This window comes from Cavia porcellus, unplaced genomic scaffold, assembly GCF_034190915.1.
Source record: "Cavia porcellus strain 051 isolate PalLab524CR breed Dunkin Hartley unplaced genomic scaffold, mCavPor4.1 scaffold_2, whole genome shotgun sequence".
NCBI classification, from domain to species: Eukaryota; Metazoa; Chordata; class Mammalia; order Rodentia; family Caviidae; genus Cavia; species Cavia porcellus.
The window spans coordinates 21,375,977-21,392,236 of NW_026947485.1; the positions used below are offsets into that span (position 1 = coordinate 21,375,977).

Genomic DNA, 16,260 nt, shown 5'->3' on the forward strand with positions numbered 1-16,260 from the left:
TCAATCACACCCACACAGCAAGAAAATCACCAGTGATGTGTTTCTTAGAGCACATCAAAATGATGTATAAATATATATATAAAACATATAGTTCAAGGTACAACATAAAGCCTCTAAGATTTTCTTCATAAACATACTTTTGCAATAGCAAATTGAAATTATTTTATACCATCTAATAAATAATAGTTCATAAACATGTAAGATATAACCAGTCTTGACTATGATTTATTACTATTTAGAATCTTAATTCTTAATATATTGCCTGTTATGCTATACACTGCTCAAATAAAAGTACAATATAGATGTCTTAAGAAATGTTTCCCAAAAAAGGCCACTTTCTCAGAAAGGCTTGCAAGTAAACCCAAAGTAAACCCTATCTATTAACAAAAGTTCTTAAGAGAGGACAAAGTTTCAGATAATTAAACAAGTTCAAAGTATTACAAACCATTAGTATATCAATATTGAAGTCAGTAGGATACAGTGATTATAATGTAAGACAATACTGTAAGTAACTTACCTCTGCAACTCCTGTATCTTCAAATGTGACTATAAAGCCCTTCTATCATCAACAAGTCATTTTTGTTCTTTATATAAGACAAAACAATCCATCCCATAACAAGAATTAAAGGTGCTACATATCTGAAGCTCAATTCCAAATTTACTTATAAAATCTGATACTTTAAAAAAGCCATCATTCCAGATAATAAAAATCAGGCCTGAATTATTAAAACTGTACGTATTTCAAGGTGAAATTTTAAAACTATGTATTTTCTAAATATAATCAGAAAATCTCCCATAAATTTACAATAAACATTAGTGAATACCAGGGAAAATTGTCAAGCCATAATTCAGACGAACACATTACTACCTCTGCAAAATACTGAATGTTGAAGTTTCACATTCCTTTACACCACTTACCTTAGGAATCCCAGTTGATGTCGGAGGAAGAAATGAGTGTTCACACTGCTCTAGGTGCTTTTCTGAGTTTGTTTTCCCAAACAGGAGAGTTACCACTAAACCCCTACAAGAAAAATTAATTAGAGACATGAAAGTAATTTCTATAATTTTAGACAACTATTACCTGGTGTATTTTTCAGATTTTTGTAGCTTATTGTTCATTAAAAACTTCAGTCTGTAACTTTAGAAAAGCTAAATTGACAGATTTTGTGTATGTTCTGAAGTTTAAAACAACTAAAAATATTTTATACTTTATAGAATGTCTTTCAAAGTTCTAATCTACTTCATAATTTTTACACTTTAGAAAAATTAGCCCTCATTAAATAGTAAGCTGATAATGAGTATAACAACAAATGAAATCTAAATTTGTAGCTAAATCACTCAACTTTATAATTCTATTTAGTAACGGTGTTATTAAGGTAACACGTCACGGTACCTATTAGAATAAACAAAGGTTATAAGGAGAAAATGATCCAATTTATGTACTGTTTTAAAATAAAGCTGGAATTGAGAAAGTAAATATAAATGTATCTCCAAAGCTTAACTCATTTTTTAAAACAAAGAATTATGCACTGGTTTAGAACTGTACTCAGTAAACACTGACTAAATGTTATCACTATTTCCTATATATAAAATTTGCCAGTAAACTGAAGCCCTGGAAAGAAAAAAATTAAATTTTCATCTTACAATGAGGGCATACTAATCTTAAATGTTTAAAGACTTTAGTGGAAAAAAAAAAAAAAGAAAGTCAAAATATTAAATGTGGTCAGTGTCAACTACTAAAAGGAAGAAGATTCTCAAAGTCTGCTTTTTGCCATTACCTGCCATTTTACTTATCTTCAAATTCAAACACCATGAAAACACAGATAAAGTCAAACCAGTTCATTTAATTAATTCTGGAAATTTGGTTAAGAGGCTGACTTCAAAATCACAAATAAGTTTCCCCTATCTTTGATTTACCTGATCAATACTGAGATTAAAATTGGCCCTATCTTTCAGGTTTACCTGGCTATTAAGCATACTCACAAAAACAACAAAATACTTCAATGTTATCAGAAAACTGATAAAACATTAAACTTTCCCCACAATACCACAGCAGGAAGGCAATATAAGGCACAATTAGAAGTTACAGAATTCCTGATAAGTAGTTTCAGTTATGAGTTTTAAGCACAAAAAAAGGCTATGATAATACAACCCTAAAATATAACAATGCCATACTATAACCAAGATATGGTATTGACGGTACCTCACAATAAAAACAAAACATATTTTTATTTCTAAAAGTTTTCTTTACACTCAAAAATACGGGATTAATTTTGACTATAAATGTATACACTATCAAAAATTTAATGAATAAATTACAGAACTTAAAACTCAAATTTTGTTAGGGAAAAAAGAAGGGGAGGTTGGTCCACAGGAAAATACATAAAATTCCCCTGAAACTTTTTAAGAAAACAAAATCACCTTATTAAAAACATACCAAAAAACTCTCACCAAACTAAGGAAATTTAAATTAAATGCCCTTCTTTGACTTAAAAATGGTATTATAAAGGCTAGTTTTTCTTTAAATTCATAAAACATTAACTACTGTAAAGAGAAACAATCATTCTTGTTAGTAACTCAAAACAATTTTATTCAGGAAATTATGATTGTCATTGAACACAATTGTGTAATCTGGGAACGCTTAATTAATCCTCCTAAGATGAATTTCAGAGGTCTACTGGAAGTAGAAAAACCCTGATCATAGCAGTGAATTTCACTGAGATCAATATAGTCTTGAATGGAAGTCAGATCTATTTATGATTTAGCACAAACCTGGAATATCAGACCCCATCATACTGCAAAATATTAACTTCACCCTTTAATTGCCTACTTTATCTGAAGATGTTACAAAATTTTTAAGTATCCAAAAGATATTTTGAAATTATTTCTTCATCAATTACCAGATTCCAAAAAGGAGCAACAAAATTTTCCATGACTTTGAAATGGACTGATCACTCTTCTGGTTCCCAGATTGACATAGCATTTAATATAAGAGAAACAATTTCCCTCAGTTCCACCAGCCAACATCTCAGCTCCTATCTTCAACTCTAAAGCTGCCTCCCTTTCCAAAGCAGTTTTTCTTGCCAAGAATGTATTTAATTAGAAAAGTTAGAAGAACTCTCTCCTTTTCAGAGCAACATCTGAAAAAAAAAAAAAAAATCCCCTTCCAATCAATGAAAGCAGCTTTTACCCTGTTAAGAAAGGCACAGATTCGCAGCTATGCAGTCATGCTGTGCCCCTAATCTGTAACTGATGAGTGCAATTAGTCTGCTTGGTTGCAGAGCTTTAGGTTCTTCAATCATCTTCATCATCAAAAAAACAAGACACTCTGAACTCCATGTCAACTGAATCTTGTGGCTAAGTTGTTTGTTTCGGTATACTATATCCACATCATATCTATCAGTATCACATCATATTTTCATTATGAAAATACTGAATCTAACATAAAATACCAGAGTCTCTGACACAGCTGTTCAATTTAAGTAACTCATTTGTTCGACCATCAGTAGGTATACTTCTGATAAAATGACAAATATAACTCTCAAATCTGCATCCTGAAAGAGATGGTTAAGTAGTACATACACTCAAAAGCCACGCACTCAGTATCTTACACAAGTATCTCTCATGCCAGTGTGTATTAGATGCTACTGAATTCAGCTAAATCCTCTAAATCTGGATGTTCAGGATGACCCCATGTTTGAGGTCTCAAAAGACTTTCTTTCAAAAAAACTCATTAAGTGTGTCTCCATAACTAATCATGTAATACACATAAACACACAATAACAAAATACTTATCTCAGTTAAGCTATTTTGATTAGACCAGTCAAAAAACATTTCACTTTTCTATGTATTTTCTTATACTTTCTTATGGTTCAAATCTCATATCAAATGCTTTATATGAAGCTATAATAAAGTATCACTACAATCTCCTTTGTAAAGATTTATAAACTTAAGATAAAAATTGCAAACAAAAATAACCATGAAGAAAAAATAGCAAAATTAGGAATTTGCATTTTCCAGACCAAAGCAACATTTGTTAGGAGAAATAACATTATTATTTGAAGTCTCATCAATGAAACAAATCTCCTACAACACAACTAGTATGTTTCTCAAATCAATTTAATTCTTAGCACCCTAATGGATAAGAAGAGTTCAACTTTAAAATAGAAATGTCAACAAAATAAAGTTTTAAAATCTTAAATTTTCCATGTTATCACAAAAAAATTTGTATCTTTCAAAAATGAAATTTTATTTTTGAAGATGACCAGCCATATTTCTGGAACAAATGGGTATCTTAATCTCAACTGTTTTTAAATTTTGGTAAAAATAATTATTTTTTTTAAATTGCATTCATAAATAAATGACAGTCCCAATTACATACACACGGTCATTTTTTTCATTCTGAACAAGAAAATAATACATGAACTATAAAATTATCAGAGTATACTTACCCACCCACAAAGCAGAGGATATAAAATGCCAAATAAAATATTACAAAGGGTCCAAAGGTTATTAGAAAAAGGACAATGCCAAGGCTTCCCCATCCCCATATGGATAGACTGGCCTGAAATAAAGCAAATAAATAAATAAATAAATAAAAATAATTTTTCATGTTAGAGAAAAACCAACAAAACTTTTACACAGTTTTACATTCCTCTTTTTAAACTTATGCAGTACTATTTCAGTAAGTGTTGAACTATTATTAATGTAATATACTCTTGAAAATTCACCTACAAAAACAATACACAAGAGATTTGCAGAACATCAAAATAAAGGTCCAAGACAGTCATATAATTCTTATGTGAAAAGTTAGTATGAAAAGATGTCTATAAACATCTGCATATTTATAGTTATAAAAGTACATATAAAAGAATAAGAAACCTGCAATGTTTTACTTACTTAGAATTCATATTTCACTTTAAAATTACCTCTCAAAGAGCTACAGCATTAGGCCTTTCTTTAAGAAATTAACACTTCAAGGTAAGAAATCTATATCTCACTTAAAATTGTGGTGTTTTTATTTTACTCAAAGTGTGTGCAAAAGCTCATAAAACTGTAACTGCAAAAGTTCCAACTTTCAGTTACCAAACTTCACAAGTTCAAGACATCCCCCAAAATTAACATCTTTTTTTAAAAAACAAACTCTATTTCACACAAAATTATCCTGTTTTATCTAGTAAAATACTCCTTTTATTGAACTGGATGTTAGCAATTTAAGTCATTATGAATAAATGCATTGAATTCCACAAGTTTCTACATCCATCTGCCTTGTGCTGTGAGGTATACAAAGAAAGCATTTGTCCCATTCCTGCCATTAAAAGGAGCATAGAGAAGAATGTCTTACAGGAATAAAACAGTTACACAAAGAAAATAATAGAAAGCATTATAAGACGCTAAACTAAACAAAACTAATGACCAAAACCTATGGAACAGACAATTAGTGCTGTAGATCATGAGAAAAAAGTTTTATTTACTCATTCATTCATTTACCAGTCATTGACTGCATCCTATGTGCTTGACACAATTCAAGGTACTGGCAATACAAAGAACAAAATATACTCTTGTAAGCCCACACAGTAGTAAAAAAAGAAACACAAGTGTACTTTAAGTTCATTCTAGAAGATGGAAAAACATGACTAAAGAAATACATACTAATACCATCTGGGAATAAGTGCTATGGAGACAGAGCAACTGCAGAAAATTGATGGAAGCCGCTCTGATTATAAAATAAATGAAGAGAAATCTTGTGGAAGAGTTATTTAGGAAGAACTTGTAATACTGAATCCTTCTGCAAAGCGATAGCTATTTGTCTACTTGTTCATATTTTTATGTGCTTCAGTGGATTTTTAATTCCCTGCCCCCACTCCAGGACTGGCACAACTCTTGTTCATTTATATTTTTATTATCCTTTTTTCCTCATCTTCATCAGACTCTTATCCCTTAACCAGAGGACAGAATGCCTGTTACTGAAGTTTTGCTGTCATTCTCTCCTCCTTGGATCAGCTGGAAACATACTTCACTTACACAAGTGGTTTACTCGGAGTTGCTTCTAAGCACCAAAACAAGACATAGTGGCTTAAAATAAAATACATAGCAGCCCCATCCCTCCAATAATGCTTCTGAACATCCAGTACCCGAATCTACACTACAGTCATGACTTTTCCAAAAAAAAAAAGTTCTAGTAAACTCTCCAGAAAGGTGAAACCATGTATGATGCAGATTACTTCACTCAACTTATCTTTTCCAGTGAGATTTAATCTAACATTAGTAGTCCTGTCCTTTCTTTATCAGAGATTAATACTTGCTAGTCATTTTTTCAAAACTAAACAACTTACTGCTTAAAAATATATTTAAAGGTTTTAAAAGCAAAATCAAGGCAAGTGGCTATCTCTTGGGATAAAGGAATGTGTAACTGAAGGACAGCATACTTCAGATACTCAGCAGTATTCTTCTACCTCTTCACCAGGAGCCTAATTTTTTGTTTTGTTTTGTTTTGTTTTGTTTTCAGGAGCCTAATTTTAATTGTATAAATACTGTACTTATCTTTCTGAATTATAGCACTCACAATTAAAGAAATTTTCAAGAAAAGAATCAATTAGTTGATATGAAAGACGATTAATCAAAGCAACGGTTAACAAGAGGATATCTTCAATTTATCTAGATCAATTTATTTCAGATTCCAACAGGTCTCACTTTTCATTTGAAAAGGTAGCAAAAATTATTCTTTTAAGTCCATTTTTGATAAAATTTGTGAGTATCTACCATATGCCAGGTGCTAGCAATTTAACAATAAATTAATCACATACCAGTCACATTTTAAAAAATATGTGACAACCATTTCCATTAAATTTGAGAGCTTCGCACTCTCTTTCCCTTCCCCATCCTCTTTTTTCCCATTTCCAGTGCTGGAGACTGAACCTAGGGGGACTCATGCCCCCTTGGCAAATGCTCTACCACTGAACTACTATGCTATACCCTTAAAGAAAATTTTAAATTCTAAACACTAATAAAATTAAACATTTCTAGTCAAATGAGTCGAATACTCATTTGTCTTATTATTAATCTCATAACTGCTAATTTCAAACATTAAATTGTTCTTTTAAACATCAGAATAGTGCACTGTCCAAAAAAACGATTATATTACCCTTAAGAGTTTCCATGCAGATAACTGGCTAATATATTCTATTTAGTGAAATGAATAAAGAAAAACATTTGATACAACTCAACTTGAAATTTTTGAGTTCTACTTACTGTATTTCCTAAAATGATAAAGGGTAGAATTTGGGGTGGTTTTGTATCATGTCAAAAACATTCCATAAATTCAATCAGTCATTATTTAAAGAGTTGACCTTACATGGAAGCCAAAGAACAGAAATAATCTATTCAGCTGTATAAATTTATTTTTATTAAAATAATCATTAATATATTACTATTTTCTCTGTTAAATATAATTATTAAAACGGAAATACCCACGCAGACTAATCTGAGAATCTTTCATAACCATGAGTCGGAAGAAACTTTCCATATTATCCACTGTAATATTTCTCAAAGTTTAAGAATCACATATGCAAATTCTTAAAATGCAGATTCTAACCCAGAATGTCTGGGATAGGGCCTATAATTATTTTTATTTCTAAAAAGCTGCCAAAACTGTTTAGAATTCGGGGTGGGGATTTAGCTCAGCAGCATAAGCGCCTGTCTTGCAAGCGTGCAGTCGTGAGTTTGATCCCTGGTACAAAAAAAAAAAAATTGACTAAAAAAAAAACACTGTTTAGAATTAAAGATAATTAAATTCCAATGACTAATGAACACTGGCCTCAGACTCCCTTTATGATAGATTTCACCTTTACTATAGATCAGTAATTTTCATATGCCTGCATTTCCTCACCTATATCATATGGTTGTATGTGAGTAAATCATTCTATGGCCCATTAGTTGATTTTAACTTCAAACATTATTATTTTGCCTCATTAACAATACAGAAACCAAGACAGAGACATTTAGAAAATTACCAAAAATCACACAGCTAAGAAAGGTGAGATCTAATAGTGAGCAAATTTTAACTCCTTAAATTTTCTTAGCTGACAGTTACCTGAAGTCACAGGAAGAAAATTAAAAAATCATAAAATCATAAATAAATGCTTTCTTTTATCTAAATATTAATCTTAACAGGTCTCCTAAAGAACTAGTCAGAACACTATTTGTAATACATGTAACAAACCTCTGGCCTGCACATGTACATTTTACTAGAAAATTTATCCCAGTGTACCCTAAATGAACAATGAATTTAAGTTTCTTTTTTTTTGTGTGTGTAGGGATCAAACTCACAACTGTGCACTTGCAAGGCAAGCAAGTTGAGCTATATCCCCAGCCCATAAATTTAAGTTTCAAAGGATATCTATTTATTACTTCCCCCAGCTAGCTACATATATGAGGGTCTAGCCTTGAACTTAGGGACAAAAAGAAATAAAAAAATGATTTCTGTTTCTAAAGACTTTAGAATCAACAATGTATAGGATCATATACATCTCCTTACAAATAGAAAATAAGTAAAATAATTTGCTTTGTGATATTTTATAACTATCAAGGTATACTAACATTAATTCAGTTTATTCTCATCACAAATATTTATGATAGAAAAAGCAATGCAATAAATGCCAAGAATCAGAAATTACAGATTGCAGTTTGTCACCAATCTTCCATAAAATGTCTACAAAATTACTAAAACTTTTTGAACTAGAATTCTCAGAAAAGATCATATCTCAAGTGAAGTCTAATTGTAGATTAGTTAAGTAATTTTGCTTATAATAGCACAACTATTCAATATACTACAGAGCAAGGCCTACATTATTCTGGCTCGTGTAGAAAGTGGGGCCAAGTGGAAACAGCTGTTTGAAGGTCAACTGGAGCACAGATTAACACAACTTCCATAAAAAGGGCCTTTGACTCCAATATGTGTTTTACAATGGGAAACAGTGGGACAATGACTCTCAGAGGTAAATTAACATGGTGAATTTGAATAATACATTATGTGAAAGGGCAGCCAAACAGGGCCAAAAATTTTACAACTGATACAACCTAAGCAGTGACTAATGAAATTATATACAGCATAGGTCAAATTAAATATATATTAAGAGAGGAGCTGAGATGGCAGATCGATAAGTAGCAAGGTAAAGAGCCTCTATGAGAGAAACAGCTCAGATGCTAGAATTTTTCACCATGGAGAAGACCAGATGAAAGAAGAGGGATTCTCACAACCCAAGAAGAAACTAAGGAAAAAGAAAAACAAAAGAAAGAAAATAAAATAAATACATGGACGGAAGGCTGCTCTCACCAGAGCCGATCCGACTCACGGTTGCGGCGCTCTCGCCAAAGCCACAGCTGCACTGAAGTCAAGGGTTGGCGAGCCCAATGGAGAACAGAGCTGGCGTGGAGACCTGCACTAACCTGTGGTGAGTGCTCAGAATTTGAGCAGGAGGGGAGTGACCAACCGGATGACATATTGGAATTGGGCCGGATGGGCATGACCAAGGAACGGCAATGACTTTTGTTAGCTGCTCCCTGCCCAGAGCAGATTGGCAGGATTTGCTTGGGCTGGGTCATGCCCCTGGCCAGGACCTAATAGCCAGGGGGGAAATTGTCCCTGAAATTGTCCCCAACCAGTTCCCTCCATGCGGCACACACTAACATGGAGAAGGCTCCCACTGGTTGACTGGCTCAGAGGGGAAGAGCTAGCATACACTGTCCCTGCTTGCACCTCAGTGACCAACAGCAAACTGGAGAGGGCAGCAATCTTTAGCCAGCGTGCTTCAGAAGAACCATAACCAACAAGGAAAGGGGCGGGACCTCCACCATACACCTGTCTGAAAGAAACCAGAAACAACACATGAGAAAAAAAAATAAAGAAAAAGCCTCCAGCCACTGACCCAAGGAAAATTAAGTCCACAAGAGGTAAATACAGAAGAAATCGAGGGCAGCAAACATGCAATATCAGACACGGCATCAGCTAATATAAAGAAATATCTTCATGACATTATAGACAAACTCAAAACTGAAATACAAGTAAAGCAAGGTATAACAAGATAAATAAAAGAAATGCTAAGCACCTCTCAAGAAGACACAGATGGAAGAATGGAAGAACACAGAAAAAGGAGAGAAATCTTCAATGAAGAATATAAAAAAATACCTAAAATACATGAAACAGATTCAGAGATCACCAAGAAATTAAAAATTCCGTTGGAAGCTGGCAAAATTGCCTGAAAGCAAGTAAAGGTAGATTAACAAAACTTGAAGAAAGGTTTGCAATGTGTGATCATGAAAGGAAAGATATCTTAAAAATAACAAGCAAACAGGAAGTAACAATACAAAGGCTAGAAAATGACAAGAGGATCTATAATGTAAGAATAAAAAAATGTGAAGAAGCAGGGTAAACACAAATGAAATACAAAGGCTATTCACAGAAATAATTAAGGAAAACTTACTTAACTTCCCAAGCATAGGAAAAGGAAATGATATTCAGATGTATGAGGCATACAGAACTCCAGCCAGCTACAACCAAAACAGAGCCATACCCAGACATATAATAATCAAGATCCCAGAAATTCATCACAAGAACAGAATATTAAAAGTTGTCAGAGAGGGGCTGGGGATTTAGCTCAGCGGCATAAGCACCTGCCTTGCAAGCAGGCAGTCGTGAGTTCAATCCCCAGTACCAATAAAAATGAAAAAGACAAAAAAATTAAAAAAAAAAAAAAAAAGTCATCAGAGAAAAGAAACAGATCACTTATAAAGGAAAACCCATCAAAATCACAATAGACTTCTCAACACAAATCATCAAATCAAGAAGACTTTGGAGCGAAGTATTGTAAGCCATGACAGAAAATAACCTCCAACCCAGAATGATGCACCCTGAAAAACTGTCTCTCAAAATTAATGGAGAAACAAGATGCTTCCATGACAAAGAGGAACTGGGGAGTTCATGACCACCATTCCAACCCTACAAAAAATACTGAAAGACATTCTAGAGAGAGAGAGAGAAAAAAAAAAAAAAACAGCATTCCTGCCATCTCTGCAGTGCACCCTGCAGGACCGGGAAACTCCAGCCAGAGCTCCCATCCTTTCTCCCAGAACCTTGAACTACAGTGGATTAACTGTGCTAGCTTGGGGGGAAATTCAGAAACTGCCTCACCCAAATGGAAGATCTCAGCAGGCTCCAGTCAGTGTGGTGAGTATGCTCCTAAAATAGACCTGTACAGTAGTAAAGCTCCCTCCAACTAAAAAGACCTTGGTGAGTCTGACAAATGTGGGTGACTCCTTCCTGCACACAGAAAACATCAGGCAGAGTGAGGGGTGCACTAATAAGGACTCCCCCAACTTGGAGAAAGTCTTAAGGGCTTACAAGACACACAGGCTCACAATAAGAACACAGTAGGCCTCAGCCGACACAAATACTATAGACAGGGAGATTTGGTGACCTGGAATAACCTGAAGATAAAGTAACAGCAGGAACTCAAAGTTAACCTACATCAATACTACTAGGCTTGACAGCCCAGGAAGAATACAGAACCGACCCAACAGGCCCTACAGTGGGAAGTCAGGTGACTGGCCCACCTATTTATTGTGAGATCCAGCAATTGGACAAACACCAACCTTAATTAGGATCCCAAGATACACACTACCAACAGTTGACACTAGTGGGATTGAAGGACCAAATATTAACTCAAAAGGGGAAAATGGCAAAGCAAAAAAGCAAAATGCAATCTCAAACATCTAGTCCACCAGGAGCAAGTACAGGAGACATTGAAATAGAGGAATTCAAAAGTAACACACCGGAAATCTCACAGAAGATAGCGAGTGAAATAAAAAAACAACTCCCTGAGGCGATAAAGGAAATCAAAATAACAACCTTCGTAAAGGAGTTGCTGAGGGCAGAGTGAGAAATAGAGAAAAAAGTACAGGAGCATGGGAAACTGACTGAAACCTTGAATGAACAATATAGAAAACATGGAGAATTCATGAAAAAAGCTCAAAGAGTCATCCAAGAAACAAACAATTCTATTCAAAGCTGGCAAAACCATTTATGAAGTGAGGATAGGATTTCAGACCTTGAGGACAGGATCACAACTAGTGATCATAAAACTTTTAAAAATAACAATGCAGCATGAAGTGACAATCCAGCAGCTTCAAGATGATGCCAAGAAAAAATATATAAGATTAATAGGCATCAGTGAAGATGCAGGAGTCAATGCAAATGACATAACCAAAATATTCACAAAAGTAATAGAAGAAAATTTCCCAAACATGGGGGAAAATATCTGATATACAGATAAGTGAGGCATATAGAATGCCAAACAGTCACAATCAATATAAATCTACACTCAGACATATAATAATTAAGGTCTCAGACATACAGCATAAAAATAGAATACTAAAAGCTGTTAGAGAAAAGACATAACTCACCTATCAAGGAAAGCTCATTAGAATCACAGCAGACTTTTCAGCACAAACCCTCAAATCAAGAAGAGCTCAGAGTGAGGTATTTCAAGCTCTGAAAGAAAACAAATTTCAACCCAGACTGATGTACCCAGAAAAACTTTCATTCAAATTTAATGGAGAAACAAGACACTTCCATGACAAAGAACAACTGAAGAAATTCACGTTCACCAAGCCAACCTTAGAAAGAATATTGAAAGACATACTAGATAGATAAAAATGACCACAATCCCCAGAACAACAACAGAAAGAAACCACCAGGAAGGATAAGGAATTAAACAAGGGGGAAAAACAGAAAGCAAACATCTGGAATATAACATGGCAAAGTCGAACCAGTACATATCATTAATATCCATAAATGTAAATGGCCTCAATTCACCTATCAAAAGAAATAGGTTGACAGAATGGATCAAGAAACATGATCCCACCATATGCCAGATACAAGAAACACATCTGACCCAAAAGGAAACTCATAGATTAAAAGTCAAAGGATGGAAAATAGTATTCCATGCAACAAGAACCCAGAAAAAAGTAGGGGTAACTGTTCTATTTGCAAACAACGTGAACTTCAAACTAAAATAATTAAAAAAGAGAAAGAAGGTCACTACATACTCAGTGGAAAAATTCAAGAGGAAGAACTAACAATTATAAATATATATGCACCAAACTCAGGAGCACCCAACTATATAAGAGAGATACTAATGGACATGAAAAACCAAATACACAAGAACACAATTATAACAGGAGACCTTAACAGCCCATTGTCACAAAGAGATAGATCAACTAGACAAAAAGTCAACAAAGAAATAATAGAACTGAATCAGACCTGCAAGCAATTGGACTTAGTAGATGTTTACAGAGTATTCCACCCAACCACATCCCGAATACATATTCTTCTCAGCTACAGATGGGAAATTTTCCAAAATAGACCATATGTTATCCCATAAAACATTCTTAAGTAACTGCAAAAGTATTGAAATCATCCCATGTGTACTATCTGACCATAGTGCCCTAAAATTGGAAATTAATGGCAAAAAAAACTGCAAAACCTATATAAATACATGGAAATTAAGTAACAACCTTTTGAACAACTAGTGGGCTACAGATGAAATTAAAGAAATAAAGCAATACCTACAATTCAATGAAAATGCAGAAACAACATACTGTAACCTATGGAATGCAATGAAAGCGGTCTTAACAGGGAAATATATAGCAATAAATTGTCATATCAAGAAAACAGAAAAAGCACAAATAAACAACTCAATGCTTCATCTCAAGCTTTTAGAAAAAAAAGCAAGTTAAACCCAAAGCTCATAGAGGAGAAATTGTAAGGATTAGAGCAGAAATCAATGCAATTGAAACGAAAAAAAATACAAAGAATTAATTAATCAAAAAGCTGGCTTTTTGAGAGAATAAACAAAATTGACAAACCTCTAGCTAATCTCATAAAGAAAAAGAAAGAAAAAACCCAAATTTATACAGTAAGGACTGAAAAGGGGGAAATTACTACAGATTCCATAGAAATTCAAAAGATCATGAATACCTACTTTGAAAATTTTTACTCACATAACACACACAAGGAATAGACAGATTTCTAGAAACATATGAACTACCAAAGCTTAACCAATATCAGCTATTGAAATTGAAAACGTAATTAAAAACTTACCATACCAACAAAGAAAAGCCCAGGTCCTGATGGATTCACGGCTGAATTCCATAAGAAATTTAGAGAAGATCTGATGCCAATACTCCTTAAAATCTTCAGTGAAATTGAAAAGGAAGCAATCCTCCCTAAATCATTTCTGGAGATAGGTATCACTCTCACACCAAAACCAAAAAAAGACCCAACCAAAAATAAGAACTATAGGCCAATCTCACTAATGAACATTGATGCAAAGATTCTCAATAAAATACTAGTAAATAGAATGCAGCAAATCATCAAGAAGATTATACATCATGACCAAGTGGGATTCATTCCAGGAATGCAGGGATGGTTTAACATACGCAAGTCAATAAATGTAATACACCATATCAACAGAGCCAAAAACAAAAACCACATGGTCATCTCAATAGATGCAGAAAAAGCTTCTGATAAAGTCCAACACATGTTCATGATAAAACACCCTTCAGAAACTCAGAACACTACACACTGTCTACTTCAGCCTTATAAAGGCCACTTATGACACACCAACAGCCAACATTATACTAAATGAACAAAAACTTTGAAAGCTTTCAATTTAAAATCAGGAACAAGACAAGGATGTCCACTACCACCACTCCTATTCAATATAGTTCTGGAAACACTAGCCAGGGCAATCAGACAAGAGAGAGAAATAAAAGGAATAAAGATAGGAAAGAAAGAAGTTAAATTATCACTATTTACAGATTACATGATACTCTATATAGAAGACCCAAAAAACTCCATTAAAAGACTAGTAGAGGTAATAAACAAATTCAGCAGTGTAGCTGGATACAAAATCAGTGCTCAAAAATCAATAGCATTCCTGTAGACAAACAAAAAACTCACCAAGAGAGAAATTATGGAAATATCACCCTTCAGAATAGCATCTAAAAAAATGAAATAATTAGGGGTCAACCTAACTAAGAATGTAAAAGACCTATATGCTGAAAATTATGCTACGCTAAAAAAGAAGATTGAAGAGGATATTAGAAAATGGGAGGATATTCCTTGCTCCTGGCTGGGAAAAACCAACATTGTGAAAATGGCCCTACTCCCAAAACTCTTATACAGATTTAACACAATCCCAATCAAAATACCATTAACATACCGCACAGATCTAGAGGAAACAATCCTAAAATTTATTTGGAAACAGAAGAAACCTAAAATAGCAAAGGCAATTCTGGGCAACAAAGGCAAGGCAGAAGGCATCTCAATTCCTGACCTGAAACTATACTACAAAGCCACAGTGATAAATCAGCACGGTATTGGCAAAGAAATAGATCTGAGGATCAATGGAACAGATCAGAAGATGCAAGCACAACTACAAAAACACTCAGCCACCTGATATTTGACAAAGGGTCTAAACATGTTTACTAGAAGAAAGATAGCCTCTTTAATAAATGGTGCTGGAAAAATTGGCTCTCCACATGCCAAAGACTGAACTAGATCCATGCCTATCACCATGCATAAAACTAGTTTAAATGGATCAAAGCTCTAAATATTAAAACAGAAACACTAAATCTACTGGAAGACAAATTAAGTAGACATCTTGGAGACATAGGGGTAGGAAGAGAATTCATGAACAAAACACAAACTGCATGGAACGTATTTCAAAGAATCAACAACTGGGATCTCATCTTATTAAAAAGTTTTTGCACTTCAAAACAAATCACCAGAAAGTGAAAAGAAAACCCACAGAATGGGAAAAAAAATTTAGCCACCAACCCCTCAGACAAAGGACTTATATCAAGAACATTTAATTGAAATACATCAAGCCCAAATTCAAAGACCTTCTCCAAAAATGGGCATCTGAGATGAACACACAGTTCTCAGATGAGGATATACAAAAGGCAAATAAATACATGAAGAAATGTTCACCATCAGTGGTCACTTGAGAAATGCAAATTAAAACAGCATTGAGATTTCATCTCACTCCGGAAAAAATAACTGCCATTAAGAAATCAACTGATAACAAATGTTGGCGAGGCTGCAAGGAAAAAGGAACACTGCTCCACTGTTGGTGGGAGTATAGACTGGTTCAACCACTATGGAAATCAGTATGGAGATTTCTCAGAAGACTAGGACTG

General features: G+C 33.9%; 1 protein-coding gene across 4 annotated transcripts in view; it reads right to left on the bottom strand.

The window, feature by feature from the left end:
- The window catches only part of Snx13 (sorting nexin 13), a 153,868-nt gene that overhangs the window by 97,430 nt on the left and 40,178 nt on the right, over positions 1 to 16,260 (bottom strand). For 3 of the 4 annotated variants that reach the window (XM_063239116.1, XM_063239121.1, XM_063239128.1), the window contains exons 2-3: positions 4,452 to 4,564; positions 919 to 1,021 (exon numbers count right to left, since the gene is read on the bottom strand). In XM_063239116.1, coding sequence (XP_063095186.1) covers positions 919 to 1,021; positions 4,452 to 4,564 — 216 coding nt within the window. Of the gene's footprint in view, positions 1 to 918; positions 1,022 to 4,451; positions 4,565 to 16,260 lie in introns of those variants that run through there. The other variant, XM_063239130.1, reaches the window with a different exon arrangement.